The sequence below is a fragment of the Coregonus lavaretus genome (genome assembly GCF_964263955.1).
Source record: "Coregonus lavaretus genome assembly, contig: HAP1_SCAFFOLD_233, whole genome shotgun sequence".
Taxonomy (NCBI): domain Eukaryota; kingdom Metazoa; phylum Chordata; class Actinopteri; order Salmoniformes; family Salmonidae; genus Coregonus; species Coregonus lavaretus.
This window is the reverse complement of record NW_028166362.1, coordinates 119,479-140,000: the sequence shown is the minus strand read 5'-3', so window position 1 is coordinate 140,000 and position 20,522 is coordinate 119,479. Positions and strand designations below refer to the sequence as shown.

General features: G+C 41.3%; 1 protein-coding gene across 1 annotated transcript; it reads left to right on the top strand.

Annotated features, from left to right (window-relative positions):
* The first annotated feature begins 1,133 nt into the window (after positions 1-1,133).
* On the top strand, positions 1,134-19,732 carry LOC311114818 (NLR family CARD domain-containing protein 3-like). Its single transcript, XM_084190053.1, has 11 exons — positions 1,134-1,353; positions 2,396-2,494; positions 9,179-9,295; positions 9,580-9,664; positions 9,794-10,022; positions 10,482-12,226; positions 12,530-12,675; positions 14,812-14,985; positions 15,992-16,165; positions 17,516-17,562; positions 17,998-19,732. The coding sequence occupies exons 2-11, from the start codon at positions 2,412-2,414 to the stop codon at positions 18,519-18,521; spliced, it is 3,324 nt and encodes a 1,107-aa protein (XP_084046179.1). The 5' UTR covers positions 1,134-1,353; positions 2,396-2,411; the 3' UTR covers positions 18,522-19,732.
* Positions 19,733-20,522: the final 790 nt, after the last annotated feature.

Here is a 20,522-nt window from a genome sequence, read left to right as displayed (position 1 = left end):
GATCCTACCAGGGATTATTGATGTATGATGTTGGTAGAATGTATACATTGGGATAGTAGTAAGGATCCTACCAGGGATTATTTATGTATGATGTTGGTAGAATGTATACATTGGGATAGTAGTAAGGATCCTACCAGGGATTATTTATGTATGATGTTGGTAGAATGTATACATTGGGATAGTAGTAAGGATCCTACCAGGGATTATTTATGTATGATGTTGGTAGAATGTATACATTGGGATAGTAGTAAGGATCCTACCAGGGATTATTTATGTATGATGTTGGTAGAATGTATACATTGGGATAGTAGTAAGGATCCTACCAGGGATTATTGATGTATGATGTTGGTAGAATGTATACATTGGGATAGTAGTAAGGATCCTACCAGGGATTATTTATGTATGATGTTGGTAGATTGTATACATTGGGATAGTAGTAAGGATCCTACCAGGGATTATTTATGTATGATGTTGGTAGAATGTATACATTGGGATAGTAGTAAGGATCCTACCAGGGATTATTCATGTATGATGTTAGTAGAATGTATACATTGGGATAGTAGTAAGGATCCTACCAGGGATTATTTATGTATGATGTTGGTAGAATGTATACATTGGGATAGTAGTAAGGATCCTACCAGGGATTATTTATGTATGATGTTGGTAGAATGTATACATTGGGATAGTAGTAAGGATCCTACCAGGGATTATTGATGTATGATGTTGGTAGAATGTATACATTGGGATAGTAGTAAGGATCCTACCAGGGATTATTTATGTATGATGTTAGTAGAATGTATACATTGGGATAGTAGTAAGGATCCTACCAGGGATTATTTATGTATGATGATGGTAGAATGTATACATTGGGATTGTAGTAAGAGGCCGGTGGGTAAATGACTAAGATTCAAGCCTCCCGTCAGTTAGGGAGATTTGTTTCTTTATTGTGTGTTTAGTTGTACCTTTACCTTCCTGTAGTTGGTCATTTGGAAGGATTCTGTATGGAGGAATGGTCTAAGATCACTCCAACTCAGAAAACATTTTAGAAAAAGTCTCAGTGCCGTTATCATCGCAAGGGAGGTATTGAAAGGGAGTGCCAATTTTGACCTCATAATGATTCTACATATTATAGTATGCCATGGCCATTACTGGCCAAAGGTTAAACTACTGTTCTGTTAATGATATACTATGGGGTTGAGTCACTAGACTTTGACCAGATATTATTGCATCCAAAGATCAACTGTACCTAGAACATAGATACAGAGCCACTAGTCATCAGGAAGGTGCTCTCTCAGCAGAACGGAAAATATCTCAATGACTTGACATGTTCTTGTTTTGAATTCAGGCTACAAGGTAAGACTCTTCACAGGAATGATTGTAAAGTGTGTAGAGAAATTAAATGTATGGTGTAATTTCAGTGGTGGAAAAAGTACCCAATTTTCATACTTGAGTAAAAGTAAAGATACCTTAATAGAAAATGACTCAAGTAAAAGTGAAAATCACCATACTACTTGAGTAAAAGTCTAAAAAGCAAAGCAGATGGCCACATTTTCTAGTTTTTATTTTATTTACGTATAGCCAGGGGCAAGCTCCAACTCATCATTTAAAAACAAAGCATGTGTTTAGTGAGTCCCCCAGATCAGACGCAGTAGGGATGACCAGGGATGTTCTCTTGGTAAATGTGTGAATTATACCATTTTCTTGTCCTGCTAAGCATTCAAAATGTAACGAGTACTTTTGGGTGTCAGGGAAACTGTATGGAGTAAAAAGTATATTATTTTCTTTAGGAATGTAGTGAAGTAAAAGTAAAAGTAGTCAAAAATATGAATAGTAAAGTACAGATACCCCAAAAAACGACTTAAGTAGTACTTTAAAGTATTTTTACTTAAGTACTTTACACCACTGAGTAATTTTAGTATAGTGAATGGAAGTAAAACACTCAAATCTAACAGTCCATTTCACCGGGACAGCTACGTGACAGTTCAATCATACAAAATGGCGCTAACTGGGCGTAGGCAAGTCAAATTCAAAAACATGTTGTTCATATATTCGTATATTGTGGTTATTTTACAATTTGTATATTTTTTTATGTATCATAGTTCGGCATAATTCGTCTTTCAGAATATCGGGAAAATTGTTGTTTTCAAAATTACAATGAGCTCCTGCTTCCTGTGTAATTTGAGATGAAACCACTGAACATACTTTTCTTAACATTGATATTATGAACTTAATTCAGTAATAGCATAATAATAGCAGACCTGTTGAACAAAGCAATACACTAGAATGTTAGTAAATGTTTTATTTGTAAGAGATCATGAATAAAAGAGAACAATTGACATTTTAGAATGAGTTGTCAATGTTTTCACCACAACCAACATGCTGCATCTCTGTTTAGGGGTCAGTGGTCCAAAATGAGTCTCTCTGGAGAGAGAGAGGAGGGGGGCCCTGCCTCTAAAATGAGTCTCTCTGGGGAACATGACACCAAATCTAAGAGGTGAGATTACAATTTTGTTTAAGAATTAATGAAGAGTTTATGTCCAAAACGCTATATCCTCAATTTCTTCACATTTGTGTTTTTCCATCAGAAATGAAGGCTTATGGGTACCTCATGTGTGTGTAAAATATTACTGTTGTAAGATTTTCAATTCCTAGATTTTAGTGTATGACATTTTCTCCTAAAAGTCCACTGAGCAGCGCAGTCACCATTCAAATTGTCACGATCGTCGAATACATTGGACCAATGCGCAGCGTGATTTGCGAACATACTTCTTTTATTATTAATCACACGAAACAAAACGATACGTGACGTCCTTGGCAAATAACACTAACCAACAACGGAACAAGATCCCACAAACACTGTGGAAACAGGCTGCCTAAGTATGGTTCCCAATCAGAGACAACAAGCAACAGCTGATTCACGTTGCCTCTGATTGAGAACCACACTGGCCAACATAGAAACAAAATGAGCTAGAATAACAACCTAGAATACAAAACACATAGAAATAACACACCCTGGCTCAACATAACAGAGTCCCAGAGCCAGGGAGTGACACAAATGTGTACAGACTCGTTACAACTTAAGCTGTAAACACAAAGTGATTTTGTCCATCTGTGACCAAGAGAAAGGGGTCTTAGTTAAATTCTATGAAATTATTTAGTCTTTTTTTCTTTTTGAGGGCTCTAAATCCGGCTGACAATATCACAGCAAGATGAAACGAATATTGTTGCATTCTTTAGATTCTCCCATTTCCTTTGCCCCTCAGTGGAGGTGTCATAATACCCATAAAACCTAGTGGTCAAACAGGGAAATGGTTCCAATAGTTTTTCCACCATACATTGTTCCCAGAGGGAATTGTAGAAACACTTAAAATTAGGGCTGTGTTTTGTGTAGGGTGGGGCGCGGCGGTTCTTGTGGGCATATTTTGTCATCAAACTTTGGCATCAAAGTCTGGCATTCTCTGGATTTATGGTGCTTTCATGACAACTGGGAACTCAGAAAAAAACAAAGTCGAAACATGGATGTCAGTGATCTTCAGGTCGGAGCTCTAGAAAGAGGCCTGAGTTCCCGACATGGAATTTTGAATTTAATGATTTGTTCAAAACTTATTTTATCAGTCAGAGCTCGTTTTTTTCCCAAGTTCCCAGTTGTCTCGAACTCACTAAAGTCTGAGATTTCCCAGTTTCCAGTTTTTTTGAACGCAGAAGTCATGCTGGATTAACAGCATGCCCAATGTATTCAACCTTTTCTGGACCATGGTGTTGCATGTGAATGTTTATCCTTTTAAGCTTGGAAAAGAGAATCTAAAACCCAGACTTGGACCACACACCCACTCCACTGAATAGCAGGCTAGTGATTGCTTTGCAAAGCTTGCAGATAGCCACTGATTCCTTCCAAACCACTCATTGTTGAATTAGCTATTTCCAACTTGTTGTTTAATGTTTATGTCCAATGGCTGATTAGCACTGATACGTTCTATCTATAATTTCTCTTCATATGACAAGGATTGAAAAGGATTTGCCAGTAGATTGTCGACTTGATTCATGATGACTGCTTGTCTAGCTTGCTAGCTAAGATTTTGAAAGTATGACGTTGACACGATCAGTCCAATCAAATCTACGGTAGATATAACGTGATTTGACGTCATTTTATCTGTGGCCAATGACCTTGAGCCTTTTGGATGGGCACTTCTAATGTAACTCTATGGCAGCACCCAAGAGGCTTGAATGTTCGAGCTCTCCCTGTAGATTCTACGGTGACGTGGAGTCTCCATGAGTGACAGAACACTGAGCCAATCACGGTGCAACTAGAGAACATTACCAACCCCTACGCTCCGTATTTTCCGCTGGCTGCCCCACCACCACAGAAAGCACTGAGCTAGGCTGAAACACCTGCATTTTGGAGCTGCCTTACTCAAGAAAGCAAAAAAGAGACCATGTTTGTATGCGGCTTTATTAACTCAATAATTAATTTTTTGACATTGTTTGCAAACTGATGTGTGACACCTATTAATGTCAAAATAACATGCAAAACAGACAACAACAAAAAGCTAAACAGGTGGGGCTCTGCTCCAAAGCAATTACATGTGGCACAGGAACCACAGACTCGCTGCATGTTTCTATTATCAAGACACCTGCTGGTACCTCTTAACTGGTTAGGACAGCTCATGAGGTGTCCTAAATATCTGCCAACTAGGTGGGACACTTATGAATAAAGAGGCTTCATGCATAGCTTTAATTTATACCCAAAAGAGTAGGACTAAAATGTCTTTATTCTCAGCACTTATACGACACATTTTCTACTCTGAGACGCTTTTTGGATATGGGCCCAGATCTCAAAATATTGTAACGACCCAGTATTAAATGAGTCTGTCTGGGGAGAGAGAGGACCAATTTTCTACTCTGAGACGCTTTTTGGATAGGTGCCCAGATCTCAAAATATTGTTTTAAAAAACGAATAATTTTTGTTTGACATAATAAAAAAAGAATATTACTAATGTACCCAACTTTAAAGACTGGGTTTAGTTTATTGTGTGGCTCTGCTCATGTCCGCGTTCTGGAACTGTCCGCGTCCACGTACGGTTTGGCACCAAGCATATTGTCCAGTTACGCGCAGAGTGGTCTGAGGTGATCTTGGGGAATAACGACGGAGTTCGTTACAGTGTTGAGACACCGAAGTTTATTGTTCAATTTGCTTTTTATGCGTAATGGTCAGTGACAGTATGAGTGTAGACAGATCCTTTTCACTCGCTATCATTGTTTCATCTTGTGGTTCACCGGATTCGTCATCATCCTCGAGGGACAGACGAACGACCTGCTAGTTAGCCAAGCTAGTCGGTACAGCTAGCTAAGCTAGCTACTCTACCAGCAGCATCCTAGTTATCCTAGCTACCACTACATCATCACCGGCTGCCTGCATTTCTTGTGGACCGATGGAGCTCCCTGGTTGTTTCTTCCACCTGTTAAATACCGTGGAGGGCTTCTCCCTCTCTCGTTGATGGATGCTGGCCTACGCTCCCTCTGTCCGGTTCTCCTCTCTTCACTAGATGGACGGTAACTTTAGTGTTTAATCCCTCTGTGTCCAAGGACTGAACTTTTGAATATTATTTTCGGGGCGCATCAAGTTACATTTTTTACAACGTTTATTTCTGATAAAATTATTTCATTGCATCCGCCATGTAGCCCAGTTTCATAATATTACCTTCTGTCCCTGGTTATGAAGTAATTGCCAAAAAACAGACCTTATGTTAGGGCATTTTTCACCCTACCAGCTCCTATTAGTTCTATTGAGCTCCGTGACACCAACTCGCCTTCAGAACATTCTATTCCCAGCCCATTGTTCTGCGTCACAACGCCAGCTTCACTATTGTTATCAATGAGACCTGCCTGCGTTAACCCTGTAGGTTTACCTCAGGTAACTTATTATTAACAAGGTTATGGCTACTTGGTGAGCGTTAACCCTGTAGGTTTACCTCAGGTAACTTATTTTTAACAAGGTTACGGCTACTTGGTGAGCGCGCGCTCACTGTTCACCTGAGTACATGTTATGGCCACCTATAGTGAGGTGAGACAGTTTAAGAGGCAATGGCTGGCGGATAGCCATCAAACATTAAAAATGTTCTGGTCATGGTTAACCATATATATATATTTTTTTAAAGTGTACAATCTAAACAAAACGCATGTCCCTGTCCTCTTTTTCAAGATGTGGCCGATTTAAACAGCCAGAAGACATTTTTTAATTAAGAAATAACCACTTTTTGGACGACTTGTTGTTTCTAAATGGCTGCTGGGTAATTTGATATGCATCGAAATCTTCGTTCGTAGGCATCAAATTGAGCGAATGCTGCGCAGATTCACTGATTTGTAAACCAAATGGGTATAATGGGGTGATTGTTGTCTAATCGGGTGGTCTAGCTAATGGATTTGTAGATCAGACGCAGATAGTTAACAGGCATACACAAATAGGACAGAAAAAAATATGACAATAAAAATAATAAACACATTGTCTGGCCGATGCCAAAAAAGCGACCTCGAACAAGAGGTAAAACAAAAATAAAATCCCAACTATATGTTCACCTCTCACTATCCTAGAACTTCTACTTCTAGGTAGGAGAAGTATGAGAGGAGGAGAGGAGTCTCCCGCGGTTAAAGTGTTCAATTAGCATCTAATAAACCTAAACAGAATAAGTTGCAACTTAAACATATTGCGCACTTAAACTTCATCCCTGAGATAAGCAAGATGTATCATCACAATATTCTATTGCTAAGCAATACTGGTCTAAACATAAACCATCAGTAACCGACATAGACAGCAGTACAGTTACATATTGACATAGACAGCAGGACAGTTACATATTGACATAGACAGCAGGACAGTTACATATTGACATAGACAGCAGGACAGTTACATATTGTGGGTTAGGAGATGGGAACAAGGATTTTGATAAATTGAACGTACCCCCCAATAAAAATAAAAAAATAAGTAAAAAAATAAATAATAATAATATATATATATATTTTTTTTTAATATAGATTTATATATACATATGTGCACACATACACATATATACATGTGCATACCTACATACATACACACACATACACACATGCGCATATACATACACACATACACGTGCGTATATATACACACATACATACACATGTGACAGATATATAAGTCTCCCGAGTGGGGCAGTGGTCTAAGGCATTGCATCACAGTGCTAGCTGTGCCACTAGAGATCCTGGTTCGAATCCTGTCGTAGCTGGCCGTGACCGGGAGACCCATGGGGCGGCGCACAATTGGCTCAGCGTCGTCCAGGGTATGGGAGGGAATGGCCGGCAGGGATGTAGCTCAGTTGGTAGAGCATGGCGTTTGCAATGCCAGGGTTGTGGGTTCGATTCCCACGGGGGGCCAGTATGAAAAAAAAATAAAAAATTATGTATGCACTAACTGTAAGTCGCTCTGGATAAGAGCGTCTGCTAAATGACTAAAATGTAAATGTAATGTGCACACACACACATACAGTGGGGAGAACAAGTATTTGATACACTGCCGATTTTGCAGGTTTTCCTACTTACAAAGCATGTAGAGGTCTGTAATTTTTATCATAGGTACACTTCAACTGTGAGAGACGGAATCTAAAATGCAAATGAATTACTTAAAAATCATACAATGTGATTTTCTGGATTTTTGCAATGCTTTGTAATTAGGAAAACCTATTCAATCGGCAGTGTATCAAATTCTTGTTCTCCACACTGTATATACACATACACACACACATTCACACATGCGCATATACATATACACATGCGTATATATATACACGCATACACACATACATACACACACATACATACATACATACATACACACCTACATACACATGTATACATATACAAAAAAATATACATATAAAATAAATATTTTTTAATATATACAGATACATATACACACACACACACACACATATATACATCCATACACACACATCTACATACACAAACATTTATACCCCAGAATAATAATCTACACTAATTTAAAATATACACATACATAATACTAAAATGCGAGAGAAAGAGAAAATAATAATTATTATTATATGTATGCACACCTACACAGAAAAATAAATAATGAAACAAAACAAAAATGGGGGAAGAAGAAGAGCTCTTCAGTAGGTGTACCAAAACTTTCAAAGACCATTTTCTCAAAGAGAGGTTACAAGTTCATCATCTTTCAAAGCAGAATTACTTTCCCATTGTTCCTCAACTGTAGTGTATGATATACCTTTTTCTAGCTGAGTCTCTACTTTTATCCAATGTAAAAAACACAATTTCAAATTTTGCTACATTTGACTGTGTAAAACCTAGCAGTACTACTTATTTCTCTGAGAGTGAGGCACTTATTTCTCTGAGAGTGAGGCAGATATATTATTACTGTGTAAAACCTAGCAGTACTACTTATTGCTCTGAGAGTGAGACAGATATATATTATAACTGTGTAAAACCTAGCAGTACTACTTATTGCTCTGAGAGTGAGACAGATATATATTATTACTGTGTAAAACCTAGCAGTACTACTTATTTCTCTGAGAGTGAGGCAGATATATATTTACTGTGTAAAACCTAGCAGTACTACTTATTTCTCTGAGAGTGAGGCAGATATATTATTACTGTGTAAAACCTAGCAGTACTACTTATTTCTCTGAGAGTGAGGCAGATATATATTATTACTGTGTAAAACCTAGCAGTACTACTTATTTCTCTGAGAGTGAGGCAGATATATTATTACTGTGTAAAACCTAGCAGTACTACTTATTTCTCTGAGAGTGAGGCAGGTTTATATTATTACTGTGTAAAACCTAGCAGTACTACTTATTTCTCTGAGAGTGAGGCAGATATATAGCATTTTGCAAAAAAACATGATTATTTGTCTCTCTGAAATGAAACCATCAAGTGATAGATTTTAAACAAATAGATGTCTGTCATTGAACAACCCCATGCCATGATTAGATAGTGAAAAAACACACCAATCTCTTTCATAATTTCTTTAAGCAATAAAAGCTAATTTACGAACATTTCTGAAAATGGATATATAGCGTTTTGGAATGAAACTCTTCTTATGTTTCCCCATCTGAGCTCAGAGTAGATGAGAGATGTAATGTTTGTCTCTGTTGTGTTGAAGTCCAATCAAGCAGGAGAGACCAGCCTCCCCTGTACCCAGCTGTGTGTCCATGAAGAGTAACTGGTCTATGGGTAAACCTATATCCTTCAGAGAGGGAGACTTTTCTACTGAACAAAGGTAAGAAGAACTCATGGGTCATGGTCAGTGGGTTAAACAACACTGTCTCTAGTAATTTCTCCTCTCCCATTTTACCATTTATTTTTGTTGTTTTCATAATCCATAGGCTAAACTTTTTTCCATTTTCATAGTACTGAAACAATATTAAACTAACACAACATTCCCTCCCTGTGAGTGTGTGTGTGTGTGTGTGTGTGTGTGTGTGTGTGTTTGTGTGTGTGTGTGTGTGTGAGTGTGTGTGTACTCCCTGGATGAGGAGATGTAATCTCATGTTTTGTCCACAGAAACCAACAGGAGAGATCAGAGTCAGAGATGCTCAGTGGTCAGTCTTCCAAGAGTCATCAAACAGACCTGGCCTCCATATTCAGTGTATGTGGTCCTGTTATGCACATTTGTTTTTGTTTACCTCAAGTAAAGTTGATCTGTCAATCATTCATTAATGTGTTAATGAGAAAGCATTTAGTCTCTTGCTAAACTTATTTACTTGATTTATTTCAGTTGCTTGAAGAGAATATTATGACATTTGTAAAGAACGAGCTGAAGATGTTCAAGAGGATTCTTAGTCCAGAACTCCCAGAAGGCTTTGAGAGTCAGAAGCAGGATAAGGAAGTGGTGGATGCTGAAGATGAGAAGCAGGAGAGCAGTGCCAGAGAGGGGGCTCTGAAGATCACACTGCACGTCCTGAGGAAAATGAACCAGAAGGAGCTTGCTGACACACTGGAGAAAAGTAAGAGCTGTCTGCCTCATGTTGAATGCTGTTTTAGAACATTTAAAAGCTGTAGCTAAAGTACAGCTAAAGTAGCTGTGTAACTCAATGATATTGTAGCAGCCTTAACACAACACCTAGTGGCCTCATCAAGTAGCAGCAGGGATGTGTTGTGGTGATTAAATGAGAGAGAGAGAGAGAGATAGAGAGAGAGAGAGAGAGAGAGAGAGAGAGAGAGAGAGAGAGAGAGAGAGAGAGAGAGAGAGAGAGAGAGAGAGAGAGAGAGAGAGAGAGAGAGAGAGAGGGAGAGAGAGAGAGAGAGAGAATACCAATAATAATATAATGAAAACATTTACAGATTTATACAGACAGTTAAGAGAATAAATTATTATAATTTAAACTTTATAACACAGTCTTACAATACTGTAGGCATTAAAACAGATGTAATATGAATATCCTCTGTGTTATTTCTTCATTCAGATGAGCTTGCTGTGATTTGCCAACGTGAACTCAAATCTAATCTAAAGAAGAAGTTTCAATGTGTATTTGAGGGGATTGCTAAACAAGGAAACCCAACACTTCTCAATAAGATCTACACAGAGCTCTACATCACAGAGGGTGGAACAGGAGAGGTCAATAATGAACATGAGCTGAGACAGATTGAGACAACAACCAGGAAACAAGCAAGACCAGAGACTGCAATCAAATGTAACGACATCTTCAAACCCTTAACTGGACAAGACAAACTTATCAGAACTGTGCTGACAAAGGGAGTCGCTGGCATTGGAAAAACAGTCTCTGTGCAGAAGTTCATTCTGGACTGGGCTGAAGGAAAAGCAAATCAGGATGTCCAATTTGTATTTTCATTCCCTTTCCGGGAGCTGAATTTGATGAAAAAGGAAAAACACACTTTGATTGAACTTCTCAATCACTTCTCAATGGAAACCAAAGAATCAAGAATCTCCAACTATGACAAGTACAACGTTCTGTTCATCTTTGATGGTCTGGATGAGTGCCGACTGCCCCTAGACTTCCAGAAGAACAAGATCTGTTGTGACGTCACAGAGTCAACCTCAGTGGATGTTCTGCTGACAAATCTCATCAAGGGAAATCTGCTTCCCTCTGCTCTCCTCTGGATAACTACACGACCTGCAGCAGCCAATAAGATCCCTTCAGTGTGTGTTGACCAGGTGACAGAGGTACGAGGGTTCAATGACCCAGAGAAGGAGGAGTACTTCAGGAAGAGATTCAGTGATCAGGACCTGGCCAACAGAATCATCTCACACATAAAGACATCAAGGAGCCTCCACATCATGTGCCACATTCCAGTCTTCTGTTGGATTTCTGCAATCGTCCTTGAACACATGCTGAAACATAAGAGAGAAGAGATGCCCAAGACTCTGACTGAGATGTTCATACTCCTTGTGGTGTTTCATACCAAACAGAAGAATGAAAAGTATCTTGGGAAAGAAGAGACAGTTCCACACTGGAATAAAGAGAGCATTCTGTCACTGGGAAAACTGGCTTTTCAACAGCTTGTTGAGGGCAATCTGATTTTCTATGAAGAAGACCTGAAAGAGGCTGGCATTGATGTCAATGAAGCCTCAGTGTACTCAGGATTGTGCACACAGCTCTTTAAAGAGGAATGTGTGCTGTACCAGGACAAGGTGTACTGCTTCGTGCATCTGAGCATTCAGGAGTTTCTGGCTGCTGTATATGTGTTCCTCTCATTCATCAACAACAATGAGAATCTAATGGCCGAACCGCAAGTTACTGAAGTTACTGTCTACAAGAGTGCTGTGGATAAAGCCTTACAAAGTGAGACAGGAAACCTGGACCTTTTCCTCCGCTTCCTTCTGGGCCTCTCACTGGAGTCCAATCAGAAGCACTTACGAGGTCTACTGACAAAGACAAGAAGCAGCTCACAGAGCCATGAAGAAACAGTCAAGTACATCAAGGAGAAGATCAGGGAGAATCCCTCTCCAGAGAGGTGCATCAATCTGTTCCACTGTCTGAATGAACTGAATGACCATTCTCTAGTGAAGGAGATCCAAAGCTACCTGAGATCAGGAAGTCTCTCAGAAGAAGAACTGTCACCTGCACAGTGGTCAGCTCTGGTCTTTGTGTTGCTGACTTCAGAAAAGGAGCTGGATGTGTTTGACCTGAAGAAATACTCCAGATCAGAGGAAGGTCTTCTGAGGCTGCTGCCAGTGGTCAAAGCCTCCAGAGCTGCTCTGTGAGTACATCAAATGACATTTAAGTACTAATCATCAGGAAGAAATATTCAGTTTAGAGAAATATATGTATTATTGAGAAACATATTGAATCAATACATTGATGTTCACATTAGTATAACAATATGAGCATACAATTCTAGGAGACGGAAGATGAATCTATATGTAGTTTAAGAGAATAAACCAAATGCATCTGCCATTGTCCTTCTACACTACTGGTGTTAAATTAACAGTGTGTTTGTGAAATCATGATAATCTCTTTTCAGGCTGTCAGGCTGTGGAGTCACTGAGGAAGGCTGTGCTTCTCTGGTCTCAGCTCTGAAGTCAAACCCCTCACACCTGAGAGAGCTGGACCTGAGCTTCAATCACCTAGGAGACTCAGGAGTCAGACTGCTCTCTGATGGACTGGAGGATCCACACTGCAGACTGGAGACTCTGAGGTCAGTATTCCTGTATCACTCAATGACCACACACACTGGACACACTCTGGACACACACACACACACACACACACACATTGGACACACACACACACACAAACACACTGGACACACACACACACACACACACACACACACACACACTGGACACACCCCCACTGGACACACACACTGGACACACACACACACACACACACAAAAACACAATGGACTCACACACACTGGACACACACACACACACACACACACACACACACACACATACTGGACACACACACACACACTGGACACCCCCCCACTGGACACACACACTGGACACACACACACGCACACACAATGATTAATTTAGAAACATGTTATCTATTGTTAATAATGATACATTCATTCATTTATGTACAGTACCAGTCAAAAGTTTGGACACACCTACTCAGGGCTTTTCTTTATTTTTACAATTTTTTCCATTGTAGAATAATAGTGAAGACATCAACACTATGAAATAACACATATGGAATCATGTAGTAACCAAAAAAGTGTTAAACAAATAAAATATATTTGTTATTTGAAATTCTTCAAATAGCCACCCTGTGCCTTGATGACAGCTTTGCACACTCTTGGCATTCTCTCAACCAGCTTCACCTGGAATGCTTTTCCAACAGTCTTCTCTCAACCAGCTTCACCTGGAATGTTTTTCCAACAGTCTTGAAGGAGTTCCCACATATGCTGAGCACTTGTTGGCTGCCTGTCCTTCCCTCTGCCGTCCGACTCATCCCAAACCATCTCAATTGGGTTGAGGTCGGGTGATTGTGGATGCCAGGTAATCTGATGCAGCACTCAATCACTCTCCTTCTTGGTCAAGTAGCCCTTACACAGCCTGGAAGTGTGTTGGGTCATTGTCCTGTTGAAAAACAAATGATAGTCCCACTAAGCCCAATCCATATGGGATGGCGTATCACTGCAGAATGCTGTGGTAGCCATGCTGGATAAGTGTGCCTTGAATTCTAAATAAATCACAGACGGTGTCACCAGCAAAGCACCCACACACCATAACACCTCCTCCACCATGCTTTACGGTGGGAACTACACATGCCGAGATCATCCGTTCACCCACACCGCTTCTCACAAAGACACGGCGGTTGGAACCAAAAATCTCCCATTTGGACTCCAGACCAAAGGACAAATGTCCACAGGTCTAATGTCCATTGCTTGTGTTTCTTGGCCCAAGAAAGTCTCTTCTTCTTATTGGGGTCCTTTAGTAGTCATTTCTTTGCAGCAATTCGACCATGATGGCCTGATTCACACAGTCTCCTCTGAACAGTTGATGTTGAGATGTGTCTGTGACTTGAACTCTGTGAAGCATTTATTTGGGCTGCAATTTCTGAGGCTGGTAACTCTAATGAACATATCCTCTGCAGCAGAGGTAACTCTGGGTCTTCCATTCCTGTGGCGGTCCTCATGAGAGCCAGTTTCATCATAGCGCTTGATATTTTTTGCGACTGCACTTGAAGATTCTTTCAAAGTTCTTGAAATGTTCCGTATTGACTGACCATCATGTCTTAAAGTAAAGATGGACTGTCGTTTCTCTTTGCTTATTTGAGCTGTTCTTGCCATAATATGGACTTGGTCTTTTACCAAATAGGGCTATCTTCTGTATACCCCCCTACCTTGTCACAACACAACTGATTGGTTCAAACGCATTAAGAAGGAAAAAAAAATAAATAATTAACTTTTAAGAAGACCCACCTGTTAATTGAAAGGCATTCCAGGTGACTACCTCATGAAGCTGGTTGAGAGAATGACAAGAGTGTGCAAAGCTGTCATCAAGGCAAAGGGTGGCTGTTTGAAGAATCTCAAATATAAAATATATTTTGATTTGTTTAACACTTTTCTGGTTACTACATGATTCCATATGTGTTATTTCATAGTTTTGATGTCTTCACTATTATTCTACAATGTAAAAATAAAGAAAACCCCTTGAATGAGTTGGTGTGTTTAAACTTTTGACTGGTAATGTATATATAAATATATGAATAGATATGGCAGGTTTCAGGACTCTGATTTATCTGAAAATGTTGAAAATATATATTTTCACCACCAAAGAATAACAGTGTGATTTTAATATGATTTGACTCTTTGCAGGCTGTCAGGCTGTCTAGTCACAGAGGAAGGCTGTGCTTCTCTGGTCTCAGCTCTGAAGTCAAACCCCTCACACCTGAGAGAGCTGGATCTGAGTAACAATGACCTGAAGGATTCAGGAGTGAAGCTGCTCTCTGATGGACTGGCGAATCCCCACTGTAAACTGGAGACTCTGAGGTCAGTATTCCTGTAGTTGGTCAACAAGTGATAACTGTTCACCAGATCCACATGTGTTTACCAGGCACACATAGTCCACACCATATGTGTTTGGACAGTGAAGCTTACAGTTTTACATTTGGTGCTATGCTCCAGCATTTTGGATTTGAGATAGAATGTTTCATATTAGGTGACAGTACAGAATGTCACAGTTTATTTGATGTTAATGGTGAGAGGTTAGCATGTTTTGTTGTAGCCTCTGTAACTTTCTCACTCATTATTATTCATGATTCATTCATTATTTTTCTTAATCATGGCATCAACAGGATTACTTTAGTAGTGTTTAGAAACATGTTATCTACTCACTTAGACAGAAAATTACTCCAGTCATCATCCACCATTCAGTTACTATCGGACAAACATAACCCAAAACACAACCAAAACAAACTGCAAATGCAACCAACGAGTTTGGGACCAAATACTAAACCTTTGACTACTTTAATACACTATAAGTTAATTGGTCAGAATACTTATGACTTCTTCAAATAGGGGGACTAGATACATAAAGTGCTTTTATTTTTCTAAATGGTGAAACATATATGTATTAAAATACCCTCAAATAAAAGGTGACATTATATACTGTCACCTCATATGAAACATTTGATCTCAAATCCAAAATGCTGGAGTATAGAGCCACATTTAAAATGTTAGCTTCACTGTCAAACTAGATATGGTGTGGACTGTATACTCAATACAATCTAAATCTGATACCTCACTGTCGGTCTTTTGACTGATACTGCTTTTTAAACTGCTCTGGTCAGTCTACTCAAATATTTGTACTATACATTTTTCTATCTACACGCAATATTATGATAATTTCTAGTAATGATACATTCATTCATTTATGAATAGATATGGCAGGTTTCAGGACACTGATGTATTTGAATATGTTGAAAGAAATATACTGCCACTATTTTCACCACCAAAGAATAGCAGTGTGGTTTTAATATGATTTGACTCTTTGCAGGCTGTCAGGCTGTCTAGTCACAGAAGAAGGCTGTGCTTCTCTGGTCTCAGCTCTGAAGTCAAACCCCTCACACCTGAGAGAGCTGGACCTGAGCTACAATCACCCAGGAGACTCAGGAGTCAGACTGCTCTCTGCTGGACTGGAGGATCCACACTGCAGACTGGAGAAACTCAAGTATGTAGAGGGTTTATGTCAATGTTCACATCAGACATGAGTTATCAGGCTAGTTAAGACAAACATTCTGACCACCACTTGGACAAAGTTATATAAAGACTGTGTGTGTGTGTGTGTGTGTCAAGTGTGTTTGTGGGTCCAGTGTGTGTGTGTGTGTCCTGTGTGTGTGGGTCCAGTGTGTGTGTGTGTGTGTGTGTGTGTGTGTGTGTCCAGTGTGTGTGTGTTTGTCCAGTGTGTGCGTGTGTCCTGTGTGTGTGGGTCCAGTGTGTGTGTGTGTGTGTGTGTGTGTGTGATCAGTGTGAGTCCAGTGTGTGTGTGTCCAGTGTGTTTGTATCCAGTGTGTGAGTGTGTGTGTGTGTGTCCTGTGTGTGTGTATGTGTGTCCAGTGTGTGTCACACACACACACACTGGACACACACACACACACACACACACAAACACACACACACTGGACACCCTGGACACACACACACACACACTGAACACACACACACACATACACACACACTCACTCACTCACACTGGACACAGACACACACACACACACACACTGGACACACACTGGACACACACACAAACTGGACAAACACTCACACACTGGACACACACCCACACACACAGTGGAAACATACACACTGGACACACACACTGGACACACACACACACTGGACAAACACTGGACACACACTGGACACACACACACTGGACACACACACTGGACACACACACACACTGGACAAACACTGGACACACACTGGACACACACACACACACACACACACACTGGACAAACACTCACACACTGGACACACACCCACACACACAGTGGACACACACACTGGACACACACACAGATTGGACACACACACACACTCACACTTGACACACACACACTCACACTGAACACACACACACAAACTGGACACACACACACACTGGACACACACACACACAGGACACACACACACACTAGACACACACACACATACACAATGGACACACGCAACTGGACACACACACACACACACTGGACACACACACACACACACACTGGACACACGCACACTGGACACACACACACACACACACAGACACACACACACACACACACACTGGACACACACACACACACTGGACACACACACACACACACATACAAACATTCTTACCACCGCTTGTACAAAGTTATATGCTGACAGTGTGTGTGTGTGTGTGTGTGTGTGTGTGTGTGTGTGTGTGTGTGTGTGTGTGTGTGTGTGTGTGTGTGTGTGTGTGTGTGTGTGTGTGTGTGTGTGTGTGAGTTCAGGTGTATCCCTCAATGACTGTCTGTTCTTCTGCTTACCGCTACAGTGTGGAACATGGTGTAGAGAACACAATGAAACCTGGACTTAGAAAATGTGAGTGTTGACTGCTGTGAAGAATATGACTAAGAATACGTCTTAATTCAAGTGAAGTCAAAGTCAAAGACCACCATCATTACTTACTTGGTCATATTAAATATCAGCTGTAGTTCTACAGAAGCAAAAATCAGGGACACCAAAGTTTACAAAGAGTTGCTTTGACAATGTGTGTGTCTGTGTGTGGCGTGTTCGTGTGACTTTAGAAATGTTTGTGTATGTTCAGGATGCGTGTGTGTGTGTAATTAATGAGAATAAGTATGTTTTATATTACCATACAGTATAACATATGATCATTGAAAAAATCTCAAGTTACCTTAACTTCTACTTTTGATACCTAGAAACATCTACATTACATGAATTAGTGAAAAGTGAGTTAACATTCTAATGTGAATGATGATGATTTCTAATATTGTGTCTGGTTTCATCCATCAGATGTCTGTGATCTCATACTGGACCCAAACACAGTAAACATACTCCTCTCTCTGTCTGAGGAGAACAGAAAGGTGACACATATGGGATGGGAGCAGCTGTATCCTGATCACCCAGAGAGATTTGAGGGCTGTGAACAGGTGCTGTGTAGAGAGGGTCTGACTGGGCGCTGTTACTGGGAGGTAGAGTGGAGTGGGAGTGGGGCTGTTATAGGAGTGACATATAAAGGAATCAGCAGGAGAGGAGGGGGTAATGACTGTTGGCTTGGATGGAATGACAAGTCCTGGTGTCTGACCTGCTCTGGCAACAGTTACTCTGCCAGGCACAATAATAAGTCCACTACCATAGACGTCCCCTCCTCCAGCTCCCACAGAGTAGGAGTGTATCTGGACTGGCCAGCTGGCACTCTGTCCTTCTACAGAGTCTCCTCTGACACACTGACCCACCTGAACACATTCCACTCCACATTCACTGAGTCCCTCTATCCAGGGTTTAGGGTTTATGTTGACTCCTCAGTGTCCCTGTAAATAATAACCATGGTAACACTGGACACACACACACACACTGGGAACACACACACACACTGACACACTGGACACACACACTGGACACACACACACACTGGACAAACACACACACTGGACACACACACACACACACACTGGACACACACACACACATACTGAACACACACACACACTGGACACACACACTGACACACACTGGACACACAAACACACTTGATACACACACACTGTACACACACACACACACACACACACTGAACAAACACACTGAACACACTCACACCGGACAAACACACACTGGGCACACACACACACACACACACAAAGGACACACATACATTGATCACACACACTGGACAAACACACCCACACACTGGACACTGTACACACACACACACACACACTAGACACACACACACACACACACACACACACACTGGACACACACACACACACTGGAGACATACACACACTGGACACACACACACACACTGAACAAACACACTGAACACACACACACCGGACAAACACACACTGGACACACACACACACACACACACACACAGGACACACATACATTGATCACACACACACTGGACACACACTGGACAAACACACCCACACACTGGACACTGGACACACACACACTCTGGACACACACACACACTGGACACACACACACACACTGAACACACACACTGGACACACACAAACTGGACACACACACACACACACAGAGGACACACACACACACTGGACACACACACTGGACACACACACACACACACACTGGACAAACACACAAACACGCACACACCCACAGGACACACACACACACACTGGACACACACACACACACTGGACACACACACACACATACTGAACACGCACACACACTGGACACACACACTGACACACACTGGACACACAAACACACTTGATACACACACACTGTACACACACACACACACACGCAGACTGAACAAACACACTGAACACACACACACCGGACAAACACACACTGGACACACACACACACACACACACACACACAGGACACACATACATTGATCACACACTGGACACACACACACACACACTGGACACATACACACACTGGACACACACACACACACTGAACAAACACACTGAACACACACACACCGGCAAACACACACTGGTCACATACACACACACACATACATTGATCACACACACACTGGACACACACTGGACAAACACACCCACACACTGGACACTGGACACACACACACTCTGGACACACACACACACTGGACACACACACACACACTGAACACACACACACTGGACACACACACACTGGACACACACACACACACACAGAGGACACACACACACTGGACACACACACTGGACACACACACACACACACACTGGACAAACACACACACACACACAAACACACCCACAGGACACACACACACACACTGGACACACACACACACACACACACACTGGACACACACACTCACACACACTGGACACACACACACACACAGGAAACACACACACACACAGGAAACACACACAGGACACACACACACTGGACACACACACACACACCTGACACACACACACACACAGGACACACACACACACTGGACACACACACTCACACACACTGGACACACACACACACAGGACACACACACACTGGACACACACACACACACACACACACACACACACACACACACACACACACACACTGGACACACACACACACACACACACACACTGGACACACACAAACACACACACACTGGACACACACACATACGCTGGACACACACACACAAACACTCACACTGGACCCACACACATACACACTGGACACACACACACTGGACACACACAAACACACACACACGCTGGACACACACACTGGACACACACACATACGCTGGACACACACACACACACTCACACTGGACCCACACACATACACACTGGACAAAC